The sequence below is a fragment of the Schistocerca nitens genome, chromosome 2 (genome assembly GCF_023898315.1).
Source record: "Schistocerca nitens isolate TAMUIC-IGC-003100 chromosome 2, iqSchNite1.1, whole genome shotgun sequence".
NCBI lineage: Eukaryota > Metazoa > Arthropoda > Insecta > Orthoptera > Acrididae > Schistocerca > Schistocerca nitens.
The window spans coordinates 650,683,258-650,696,779 of NC_064615.1; the positions used below are offsets into that span (position 1 = coordinate 650,683,258).

General features: G+C 39.4%; 1 protein-coding gene across 1 annotated transcript in view; it reads right to left on the reverse strand.

Annotated features, from left to right (window-relative positions):
- Positions 1-13,522, reverse strand: part of LOC126236768 (putative ATP-dependent RNA helicase TDRD12) — a 487,486-nt gene that overhangs the window by 151,869 nt on the left and 322,095 nt on the right. Inside the window, exons 14-16 of the mRNA XM_049946337.1 lie at positions 11,342-11,470; positions 10,151-10,296; positions 9,895-10,059 (exon numbers count right to left, since the gene is read on the reverse strand). Coding sequence (XP_049802294.1) covers positions 9,895-10,059; positions 10,151-10,296; positions 11,342-11,470 — 440 coding nt within the window. The remainder of the gene's footprint in view (positions 1-9,894; positions 10,060-10,150; positions 10,297-11,341; positions 11,471-13,522) is intronic.

Consider the following 13,522-nt stretch of genomic DNA (forward strand, 5'->3'; position numbering starts at 1 on the left):
GGAATTGACCACCATGTATGACAAAAGGTGGAACTGCCAGTATAAAAGGAGGCAGGGAGTATTGAGTTGTCAGTAGGGAAGCTGCAAGAGAAGTATGGGCTGGTCAGGATAACTCACTGACATCAAACATGGATTAGCCATTGCATGCCACCTGAGTAACAAATTCGTAAGGAACATATCATTCCTTCTAAAGTTTAATAGTGTGATTATGAAGTGGATAAGCCCGCATCTCGTGGTCGTGCGGTAGCATTCTCGCTTCCCACGCCCGGGTTCCCGGGTTCGATTCCCGGCGGGGTCAGGGATTTTCTCTGACTCGTGATGGCTGGGTGTTGTGTGCTGTCCTTAGGTTAGTTAGGTTTAAGTAGTTCTAAGTGCTAGGGGACTGATGACCATAGCTGTTAAGTCCCATAGTGCTCAGAGCCATTTGAACCATTTGAAGTGGATAAGTGAAGGAACAAACAGCTAGCTAAACCAACATCAGTCAGACCTCATTTACTGTCAGACAGGGACCATCCAGCATTGTGGAGAGTAGGTGTAAAATATCATATGAAATCAGCTGAAAGAATTGCTCATGAGTTCCAACGTGCTACCTGCAATCTATCTAGCACAATGACTGATCATAAGGAGTTAAAAAGAAAAGGGTACGATGGTTGAGCAGCATCTCAGAAGCCACACATTTCTGTAGTCAATGCTAAGCAACACTTAGACTGCTGGACAGTGGATGATAGAAAACAAGTGATGAATCATGCTAAACCCTGTGGCAATCTGGTGGAAGGGTCTGGTTTTGACGAATGCCTGGGAAACATTACCTGCCACCATGTATAGTGCCAAAAGTGAAGTATGGGGGAGGTGGTGTAACGATATGGTGGTGTTTTTTTGTGGGTTGGGTGTGGACTCCTTATTGAACTCAAGAAAATGCTGAATGCAGAAGGATATGAACACATTTTACAGCACTATGCATTGCATACAGCAGTGGAAGCAGCATCTGGGTGGCAATGGTTTGTGGACAATAACGTCCCTGAAAAGGTATGGCTTGCCCAGAATCCTGAGCTGAACTCAATGGAACACCTGGGGGTGAGACAGAACATCAAACTTCACTTCATACCTCAGTATCTAATATCATTACCTTTTTTCGTTTTGGCTCCTGAGGAAGAACGAGCTGCCATTCCTCCACAGCCTTTCAGACAACTCACTTAAAATGTTCCCAGCAGAGTTCAAGCCACCATAAGGGTGAAGGATGGACACACCCCACAAATAGGTGTCCGGATACTTCTAATCCGATAGTGTATTAAGTAAAACTGTAAAACATTCTGGGAGTATGCACATCATGTCTGAGATTGACAGATCAGACAATAACATAAAATCAATATTGAACATCGTTTAAAGAGAGAAAGGGAAAGAAGCCATAGAAAATGACACTTTCAGGTAAACAGAATGGGAGCATTGCAGAACACAGTTCATTTGTAGCAAATATTTACAGTAATTACTTTTTAAAAACAGCAGAGAAAATAGGCACAAATAGTTGAGAACAGAAAGAAAAACAGAGCACCAAAGAGGTGATACAGAGAACATTTAGTGAAATAAAAATTAATATAACACTGATAATTAACTTCAAGGTTCTCATCCACCTGTGTAGTAATGGATTACTTAACTGATCACAGTTTTAATTTCAGTAGTGCCACCCTACTAAGGCAGTTATTCATACATTTGGTGATTACATGATAACATCTTGAAATGAGAAAATGTAACCAGTCATGATTTTACACGACCTATTGAAGGCATTTGATTGTATCAATCATAATATTTTACAAGTACAAGCCTGGTTTAATTCTTATTTAAGAAAAAGAATGCAGAAATTTACCTTGGACTGTTCTAGTAATACAAAGAGGGATGCCACATTATCTGCCTGGGGAAAATTACAGCTGGAATTCCACAGGGTTCAATCATTGGCTAAGTATTGTTTTGCTTTATGTTAAGAATCTACCATTTCATTTGAATCAAGAAGCACAATTAGACTTGTTTGGAGAGTAAACAAGTACTGTTGTGAAGTTGGGCACAGAACCATTTAGAGAAAAAAGTAAATGATGCTTTTTTGAAAGTTATTGACTGGTTTTTCACAAATGGGCTAGCTTTAAACTTGGAAGAAACGTACCTCATCCAGTTCTGTACTGTCAAAAATTTTTCACTTCCTATATACTTAGTGTACCAAAAACAAATAATAATTTCATGTGGCTAACAGCCTGGTGAAAGTCTTTCAATTTTATGCCACTTCAGTGACTTATCTTTCCCTAATCTACACCAATTATCCTACTGGTAAAGGGAACCTACAGTTTAAAATGGAATCCAAACCATGTATCATTATGGTGACTCCTGACATTACTGAGAGGTGAGGGCTAGGTCAAAATGCACAATGAGAAATCTGTGGTCTGAATCCTGTGACCTCTCAGTTTTTAGGCAATCACTTTACTGTCAGATCAACAAACTTCATAAAAAAAATAATAGACAGGGCAGAAAGTTTTGTGTTCTTTGGTGTGCATACTAATGATAACATAAACTGGAAAAATTATGTAGAACATCTGCTAAAATGTTTAGGTTTGATTACTTTTGTCATAAGGATAATTGTTAACTTTGAGGACATGAAACTCTTTGAGTTAACATATTTTGCATATTTGCAGTACGTAATGTCTTATGGGAAAAAATTCTGAGGTAACTCCTCACTCAGTCAGGCCAAAAGTATCATTGCACATAAGAAAGTAATTAGAATTATGCGTGGGGTTCATACATGTACGCCATGCAGGCAGGTCTTCAAGCAGATAGCAATATTAACCACAGTTGCGTATTACATTTATTCACTTATGAAATTTGTCATCAACTCTTCATCTGAGTTTGAGACTAACAGAAATATTTAACCCTTTCATACCCTCTGGCTACAACTGCGTACATTAACTTTTACTGTGTCTTAGCTGCAACAGAAGTATTTTTCCCGAATACAAACCTGAGGTGCACATTTGTGAATGTTCAGCCTTTTAGGCAAGTGAGGTGGTGCATTGGTTAGCACACTGGACTCGCATTCAGGAGAACGTTGGTTCAAACCCGCGTCCGGCCATCCTGCTTTAGGTTTTCTGAGATTTACCTAAATCGCTTCATGAAAATTCTGGGATGGTTCCTTTGAAAGAGCACAGCCGATTTCCTTCTCCATCCTTCCCTAATCCGCTGGGACCGATGACCTCGTTGTTTGGTCCCATCCCACAAATCAACCAACCGATTAACCTTTTCATCATGAGCAAGTGCTGCTAACCGTTGGACATTGCTATAAAAATATCAGCAAGTCAATGTAGCAGTTCGCAGCAGCTCGTGACCACTGGAATACACGGATGTACCTGGGTTTGCTATACCCCATAATATAATCGAACACTGTTATTTTGCATGGTAATTATTGACTAATGATTTTACTATTATTATAGTAGAGAATATTTCGTAATTAGTTATTTTAGTTCATAAAATGAATCCTAGTGTACAAAGCATGTTTTGAAAATGGCTACATATCTTTGTATAAATCTTGGATCTAAACTTATTTTAAAAAAACACCTAAGAGCATTGCCACATAAAGAAAAATTTTCCATGCTCCATAAAATAATCAGGTCTGAAAGGGTTAAAAGGACAATACTAGAAGAAAAAAGTCTGTGCTACCCTTTAATGAATATAATTTTGGCACAGAAAAGGATGAAAGATGCAACCATAAAACTCTTTGACAATCTAACTGCGGAAATAAAATGGCTCACAGATACCAAGAAGTGTTTTAAAATGTAGATTAACTCTTTGAAGTCAAACTCTAACTTTTAATATACACTTTTGTTAATGTTACCAGTATATAGCATCTCATAGTAGCCTCTGTGTAGTCATGTAAATGCTTTGTTTGAAGAATCAGTTGAAAACAGTGGCTGTGTAGAACAAGAGAAGCAGTGGGTTTTCAAAGTAGCTATTGTTCCCCTAATCATATATAATGTAATTTAGAAGTAGTTCTCATAGTTAATTCTCCATAAGTAGATCAGCACTAATCAATGATTTGCTACTAGCACACTTTACAACGGTAGCCCGCAGCATCTACTTCTGCATGTTAATGTATAACTTGACATATTCAACATCCCTACAGGATCTCCTCCATTACTGGATTTACAGAAAACAATGCACACGTGAATGAATACATATTTCTAAACAAGTTCCACAGCTTTTTCATTGACTTCTTAGAGTAACTCAAGCAGGTACAGAGAATTTCTTTTTCAGTTACTGTTATAACTCAAGAATGTCTGTTGACAAACTCTAAAAATTGGTGAAGTCAATGTTTCATAACATAAGAACATGAGGCACTATAAATGTGGTACAAAGTATGCAAAACATAAATTCCTTAATACAAAAGGAAGGAGAGAGGGAGTGGAGGGGGGGAGAGAGAGAGGGGGGGGACAAAGAGAGGGAGAGGGGAGAGGGGGAGTGGGGAGGAGGAGGGAGGGGGGGAGAGAGAGAGAGAGTGAGAAACTGATGCAAACTGATCAAGCACAGAACTGAGCCCCCTGGTGTTGACATGCACTGCATTGTTGTTGTTGTTGTGGTCTTCAGTCCTGAGACTGGTTTGATGCAGCTCTCCATGCTACTCTATCCTGTGCAAGCTTCTTCATCTCCCAGTACCTACTGTAACCTACATCCTTCTGAATCTGCTTAGTGTATTCATCTCTTGGTCTCCCTCTATGATTTTTACCCTGCACGCTGCCCTCCAATGCTAAATTTGTGATCCCTTGATGCCTCAAAACATGTCCTACCAACCGATCCCTTCTTCTAGTCAAGTTGTGCCACAAACTTCTCTTCTCCCCAATCCTATTCAATACCTCCTCATTAGTTACGTGATCTACCCACCTTATCTTGAGCATTCTTCTGTAGCACCACATTTCGAAAGCTTCTATTCTCTTCTTGTCCAAACTGGTTATCGTCCATGTTTCACTTCCATACATGGCTACACTCCATACAAATACTTTCAGAAACGACTTCCTGACACTTAAATCTATACTCGATGTTAACAAATTTCTCTTCTTCAGAAACCATTTCCTTGCCATTGCCAGTCTACATTTTATATCCTCTCTACTTCGACCATCATCAGTTATTTTACTCCCTAAATAGCAAAACTCCTTTACTACTTTAAGTGTCTCATTTCCTAATCTCATTCCCTCAGCATCACCCGATTTAATTTGACTACATTCCATTATCCTCGTTTTGCTTTTGTTGATGTTCATCTTATATCCTCCTTTCAAGACACTGTCCATACCCTTCAACTACTCTTCCAAGTCCTTTGCTGTCTCTGACAGAATTACAATGTCATCGGCGAACCTCAAAGTTTTTACTTCTTCTCCATGAATTTTAATACCTACTCCGAATTTTTCTTTTGTTTCCTTTACTGCTTGCTCAATATAGAGATTGAATAACATCGGGGAGAGGCTACAACCCTGTCTCACTCCTTTCCCAACCACTGCTTCCCTTTCATGCCCCTCGACTCTTATAACTGCCATCTGGTTTCTGTACAAATTGTAAATAGCCTTTCGCTCCCTGTATTTTACCCCTGCCACCTTCAGAATTTGAAAGAGAGTATTCCAGTTAACGTTGTCAAAAGCTTTCTCTAAGTCTACAAATGCTAGAAACGTAGGTTTGCCTTTTCTTAATCTTTCTTCTAAGATAAGTCGTGAGGTTAGTATTGCCTCATGTGTTCCAACATTTCTACGGAATCCAAACTGATCTTCCCCGAGGTCCGCTTCTACCAGTTTTTCCATTCGTCTGTAAAGAATTCGCGTTAGTATTTTGCAGCTGTGACTTATTAAACTGATAGTTCGGTAATTTTCACATCTGTCAACACCTGCTTTCTTTGGTATTGGAATTATTATATTCTTCTTGAAGTCTGTGGGTATTTCGCCTGTCTCATACATCTTGCTCACCAGATGGTAGAGTTTTGTCATGACTGGCTCTCCCAAGGCCATCAGTAGTTCGAATGGAATGTTGTCTACTCCTGGGGCCTTGTTTCGACTCAGGTCTTTCAGTGCTCTGTCAAACTCTTCACGCAGTATCTTATCTCCCATTTCATCTTCATCTACATCCTCTTCCATTTCCATAATACTGTCCTCAAGTACATCGCCCTTGTATAAACCCTCTATATACTCCTTCCACCTTTCTGCCTTCCCTTCTTTGCTTAGAACTGGGTTGCCATCTGAGCTCTTGATATTCATACAAGTGGTTCTCTTCTCTCCAAAGGTCTCTTTAATTTTCCTGTAGGCAGTATCTATCTTACCCCTAGTGAGACAAGCCTCTACATCCTTACATTTGTCCTCTAGCCATCCCTGCTTAGCCATTTTGCACTTCCTGTCGATCTCATTTTTGTGACGTTTGTATTCCTTTTTGCCTGCTTCATTTACTGCATTTTTATATTTTCTCCTTTCATCAATTAAATTCAATATTTCTTCTGTTACCCAAGGATTTCTATTAGCCCTCGTATTTTTACCTACTTGATCCTCTGCTGCCTTCACTACTTCATCCCTCAGAGCTACCCATTCTTCTTCTACTGTATTTCTTCCCCCCATTCCTGTCAATTGTTCCCTTATGCTCTCCCTGAAACTCTCTACAACCTCTGGTTCTTTCAGTTTATCCAGGTCCCATCTCCTTAAATTCCCACCTTTTTGCAGTTTCTTCAGTTTCAATCTGCAGTTCATAACCAATAGATTGTGGTCAGAATCCACATCTGCCCCTGGAAATGTCTTACAATTTAAAACCTGGTTCCTAAATCTCTGTCTTACCATTATATAATCTATCTGATACCTATTAGTATCTCCAGGATTCTTCCAGGTATACAACCTTCTTTTATGATTCTTGAACCAAGTGTTAGCTATGATTAAGTTATGCTCTGTGCAAAATTCTACAAGGCGGCTTCCTCTTTCATTTCTTCCCCCCAATCCATATTCACCTACTATGTTTCCTTCTCTCCCTTTTCCTACTGACGAATTCCAGTCACCCATGACTATTAAATTTTCATCTCCCTTCACTACCTGAATAATTTCTTTTATCTCGTCATACATTTCATCAATTTCTTCATCATCTGCAGAGCTAGTTGGCATATAAACTTGTACTACTGTAGTAGGCATGGGCTTTGTGTCTATCTTGGCCACAATAATGTGTTCACTATGCTGTTTGTAGTAGCTAACCCGCACTCCTATTTTTTTATTCATTATTAAACCTACTCCTGCATTACCCCTATTTAATTTTGTATTTATAACCCTGTATTCACCTGACCAAAAGTCTTGTTCCTCCTGCCACCGAACTTCACTAATTCCCACTATATCTAACTTTAACCTATCCATTTCCCTTTTTAAATTTTCTAAGCTACCTGCCCGATTAAGGGATCTGACATTCCACGCTCCGATCCGTAGAATGTCAGTTTTCTTTCTCCTGCATATTGAAATAAAAATCATGATTAGTGACTGCAGATAATTTGTTTCCTTTTTTACAAAAGCGTAATAACTGTGTTTCTGTTTCTAGTAATTACGTTTAATAATTTTTTTCCTGCAAATTGGAATCAACAAACTGACAGAGTATGATTTCTTGATTTCTACACAATTAGCACAATAACAACAACTTGTTTCTCCTCCCCCCATTTTGGAAATAGTCCCCAAGATTGTAGCTAATACATTTCTGTGTTACGTTCTTCCCTCCCAGAGTGCTAATCCTGCAAGGTATGCATGAGAATTCCTGTGAAGTTTGGAAAATATGAAAGAGTTCCAGAAGTGAGGCTTGGGGGGCAGTGTCTTGAGTCTCACTTGTATCGCTCAGTCAGGAAGATCACTGGCAATGAAAGGGAAGGTTATGTGTTCAAGATCTAATCCAATGCACAGTTTTAATGCGTCAGCAAGCTTCAAAACAACACACACTCCACAGCAGAGTGAAAGATTCATTCTGGATAATTGCATCCTGATGAACACTTTTGTGTCAGTACATAAACCCCATACCGCAATTAAAGAAGTAAAGTTTTCATTAAAAGTAATTTATGTTATGCGTAACCCCACCCCCTTCCCTCAAACATCAGTCATAGTTTTCACATATTGTTGGACTGCAGTGGCTCTCGCACATCATAAGAACAGTATAGAAAGAAAAAAGAACACCTCAAAACTGAAAAAGGGAATCACTGTGCCAATTTTTAAGAATGGTTGCAGGAAGCTATGTGGAAGAGAGACACTATGAATATGATAGGGATTTAGTAATGGCATTCCAGGATACTGAGATGGCATATGATAGCGTAACAAAAAGCAGGATCTTGGTAACCCTTCAGAAAAAGGAACTGGATGGCTGACTATGAGAATAATAAAAAAGATTTATTAAGGAAGTGAGAGTTGTGTAAAAGTACGGGGAGAGGAGACAGACTAGGTTGAACAGAAAAATGAGCTGAAGCCATGTGCACTATCCACTCTCTTTTCGGCACCATTAAGGATGAGATAATGACGGGAGTGACAATGCAAATAGGTGATGAAAATATGAAAGCAATGGTGATTACAATCGATTTAATGATGTGGGAAAATGGAGGAGAAGAGATACAACAAAGGCTAAATGTATGGGAGGAAGTGGTGGGATGGTATGGACTGAAATTTTATGCAAAGTAGTGTGCATAGATGGTGGCAACATGCAATAGGAGGAGAGCAGCAATGGACATAAGTATTAGAGCACAAGAGCTACAGGAAGTGGAAAGTCTCAAGTACCTTGGTAGTATAATACATGACAGCAAGAGGAATGATAATGAGATCAGTGAAAGGGGAAGGTGAGGCCATGGTTTCCTGCAGACTGTAAGAAGCCTGGTCTTTAGCAAGGATTTACGATCATAAAGCAAACAACAAACAATGAACAATGAAAAATCCAGGATGGAGTGTAACAATACCAGAGAAGGAAAGTTGCTACTCACCATATAGCAGAGATGTTGCTACTCACCATATAGCGGATTAAAGAAGTGAGAGTTGTGTAAAAGTACGGGGAGAGGAGACAGACTAGGTTGAACAGAAAAATGAGCAAGTTGCATTTGTGTGAATGTGTATCTACTGCTGACAAAGGCCTTAATGGCCGAAAGCTCTAATTGTGTGAATCTTTTTGTTGTGCCTATCGAAACTCAGCATCACCGCTATATGGTGAGCTATATGGCAAACAAGTGTTATATCAAATATATTATTCTCCAGTACTCACTTATGTATCAGAAAGGTAGGTAATGAAGAAAAGACAGGTGAGTAGATGCAGGCTTGCGAGATGAAATTTCAAAGAAGCAGAGAAGGACTTACTAGAATGGGCAGATACGGAACGAGATGGTGAGAGAAATAGTGAAAGAGAAGCCTATGCAAGATACAACAGAAAAGACAATATTAAGGAAATATGAACATTTTAATAGAATGAGAGTTGATAACACACTGAGAGACACTCATGAAATGACAAAAGACAAGAGACTTAGAGGAAGACCGAGATGCAGAAGGAGAGGAAAATAGGGAGATGTTTATGTTCAGGGCAGGCCCAGCCAGGACTGGAAACTGTAGATGGTGATGATCATTATATGGCAAGCATTTTACTACCACCTTTCACACTATACTTAAGAATCTCTTTAACAGTGTTAAATATCCATTAACATTTTTTCACTATATTTATTATAATTATATTTTAGTGCTTGAAAACCTCCAGCTGAAACACTTTCTTTTACTTTACAAAGGAAACAGATTTCTACCGTACTGGTGAAAACAAGTTCACCACATTCATTGCAACACAATACAATTACATTTCCAGTTCTAACATGTAAAATTTCTGGAGATAGTTGTACTAAATATGTTCTGACAGACTTACCTGTTGTTCTCGTTGAGGAAAAAAGCACTGAGGCACATCTCAATCTTTACATATTCACTATGTAAAATATTCTTCTTTCCACTTAGATCAAAATGTTCCAGAAGTCTGACAGAAAAGTGTGTCACATCATGCACATGAAGTACTTTGAATTTGACTTTACCATTGCTGTGGAACATAAGTAACATGAGAAAATGATGAACAAAGAAAGAAAAGTACTGCTTATAAGTTCTCAAAGTTTACAAAATAGAGTACATACACAGGGAGATTCCCAACAACATCCTCTTCTGGAATAATCACATGTCTATATAGGCACTGTGATCTGTCCCAACATGCACCAAAAGCTTTTATATTGTAACATAATGGCATGTCCACTTTTTCTTCATCTTTCTTCTTTAGTATGGACTGGAAAAAGGTGTTGGAATTATAAGCAGCAAAAAATGATAAATTAACAGACATATGCTCTTACGTGAGGAGAGATTCAGCAACTACAAATTTGATGGAATACTCAACTTTAGGAGGGGAAATGATTAGTATTGCCAATAGACATGTATAAAAGTAAAAGTACACATCACTAGCTTAGCTTTTGGGGCTATTAATGCCTTCCTGGGAGGGGAGGGGAGGGGAGGGGACAGGAGGGGAGGGGACGGGGAGGGGAGCGGAGCGGAGGGGAGGGGAGCGGAGGGGAGGGGAGGGGAGGGGAGGGGAGGGGAGGATAGGTTGACAAAGGTTCAAAACATGACTCTAGCTTAGCTTTAGTGGCTTTTGATGCCTTTCTCAGGGAGGAGAGGAATATAGACTGGGGAAGGTTACGATATAAGGGCAGGTCACTCAGACCCCAGGATTAGAGACCCACCTGTAGTAAGGACTCACATACTTTTCCTTTCGTATTTATCAACAGCAAATATTTTGCCTACAGGCACTAAATGTTGGCCAGTAACCCTATCACATAACATAAGCATTTTCTCAATTTAATTTTCCTTTTGTTACAATGTATATAGAGTAAAATTCTCATTTACCATTAAATTTCTCTGTGTTCACCTGCAGGCTCTCTAAGCTGACAAACCATATTAAAATGTTTCTGAAAACTGCAGTGTTATGGTGTACACAACACATACTACTAGAGATATGTTGCACCATCTGAATATTAAGTTTCAAACTGATTTAAAAAAATGAAAAATATAACACACGCCAGTAATGGCCCAGCACAGTACCGACAAGTGTTATTTGATCCGGTGCAACAGAAGGTTGGGGGGGGGGGGGGGGGGGAGTGGAGTTGGGGGGGGGGGGGGAGTTGCAAGAAATTGGTTTTTACTGTAGATATTAAAAGTAGTAGTACTTGTAATCTTGTCATTTACAATGTTCAATATAATAACTGTAAACTAATTTTCTACATTTTTTTTCTTCTGGCTTACTGAAAACTGAAAAACAAAATTCTGAAGATACTTACTGCGGAAACTGCCTCAAGGTCAGGGGAGACTGTAGCTCCTAGTCGTTTCATTAAATGTACAATTGTTGGCAGCTGTTTAGCATTTTCTTCTCCCATTAAAATATGAACAACACACTCTTGATGCAATGCCTGAAAATACCAAGTGTAGCTAAAACAGTCTTCATTGTACTTAAATATTAACCTCTCTGTGATAACAATAAATAAAATTGCTTCTGCTGTGATACAAGCAGCCACACAGTACAATAGGCAGTATTTAACACTCAATTTTGCTTTAAATTTTATAAAATTGCTGCCAAACAAGTTACAAGGTGGATGAAAAGACATATTATATTACAAAACACTCAAGGGCTTGGAGTTAATTAAACTACCTCAGTTCCATGCTGCCCAATAAGAGATTGAATGAGAAGTAATGTTTCCATCTTGTAACCTCAAGATAGTTTCACAATGAGTACTACAAAAAAAATTCTAACTGAGATGTCAAAAGTGGTGATGTAATTAGGATTAGTCATGGAAAGGTTGGTAGGAAAGGTTGCAATGCTCCTTATTAGTCAAAATGGTCTTTATGTAAAACCTTGCAGTCTGTGACACTTCAATGCATTCAAGGGAGTAAACTGTGGAAAAGACCTAGAGCAGTCAGTGGAAGAAAGTGCCAAACCTCAGTTTAGCAATGATTGGTCTGTGATTCATCAGTTTCTTTCAGTGTACTTGATGACTGAATAATCCACAAGTGTCTTGCCACTTCCTAGTATCCAACATGCACAATATTTCGGCCATTAGACATGTTGCCATCATCAGGTGCCCTGACGAACTTACCCCCTGCAGGCACATGTCGACTTACATGCCCTCCCCACTGCAAGCAGTTCTCTATGTGGTCTGCAATTCTCAGAGACTTGTATTTACCACAGAGGATCATCAAGAAATTGTTACCACAAGAATCCGTACCAGCAGGTCTTTATGGACTCCCTAAGGGCCACAAAAATGGTGTCTTCTTATGCTCCATTGTCAGCAACATCGGATCTCCCACACACTGCTGGCAAAATATCTGAAAGACTTGCCAAGCCATTACGACATTAAATATCCACGACATCCTCAAGTCTGTGGATTTTGCGAAACATCTCAACCACTTCAGGCTAAAAGACTTAGGTATATTGGTCAGCTTTGACACAGTTTTGCTTTTTACCTGGGTTCCTCTATAAGAGTCACTTAAAATCATTGATCATAAATGTGATGGGAAGACCACTGACATTTTCAGTCATGTTCTGACCTCCATGTATTTTCTATTTAATGTAGAATACTATGAACAAATGGAGGGAGTTTCAATGGGCAGCCCACACTCACCTGGTTGCAAATTTGTATACGTAGCACTTTGAGGAAGAAGTCCTGAAATCATCTGAATGGAAACTCACTTGCTTTTTCTGCTATGTGGATGACATGTTTGTCATCTGGCCCCATGGAAGGGACAAACTCCATGACTTCCTCACACATCTTACCTCCATTAATCTCAACATCAAATTCACTACAGGCGGAAGGAAGACTACCATTCCTTACTATTATGGTCAAGTGGTGAGGGGTCACAGTGTTTATTGGAAGGAAACACATGCTGGCCTGTACTTGCACAAAGAGGTTACTGCTACCCTATGCCGAGGAATGGAGTCCTGAAAACACTAGCACAAATAGTGCACATTATCTCAGATATAGAGTGTCTTCACCATGAACTAGAATACCTCAGAACTGTATTCCGAAAAAACAGTTACTTAGAGTGACAGATTAGGTGCGCTCTGCACCCCTCCACTACAATGCAAACTATGGAGATGGATGAGGTTGCATAGGAAGAAGCAGCCGCTGCCTTTTTATCATACACTGGTGCACTACAGGAAAATACTGAAAAAAAAAAAAAAAAAACTGAGAAACTGCTCACTCAATAAAAAACCGGCATTATTGGGGAGCATCAAACATGACCTTAGTTTGTGGCAGGCTAGTGTACATCAAATTCTGTGCCAATGTGGCAAGACACATATTAGGCAAACAGTGTACATTGTTGGAGATAGATGCCAGGTACACCACCGGCACACTTGAATAACATATCCCAACAAGTCAGTGGTCACAGGGCTGTCTCTTGGCCACCCTTTGTTGGTGGGCATTCATGCAGACAAACTGTGGCTAAGAGACAGCTAGACCATC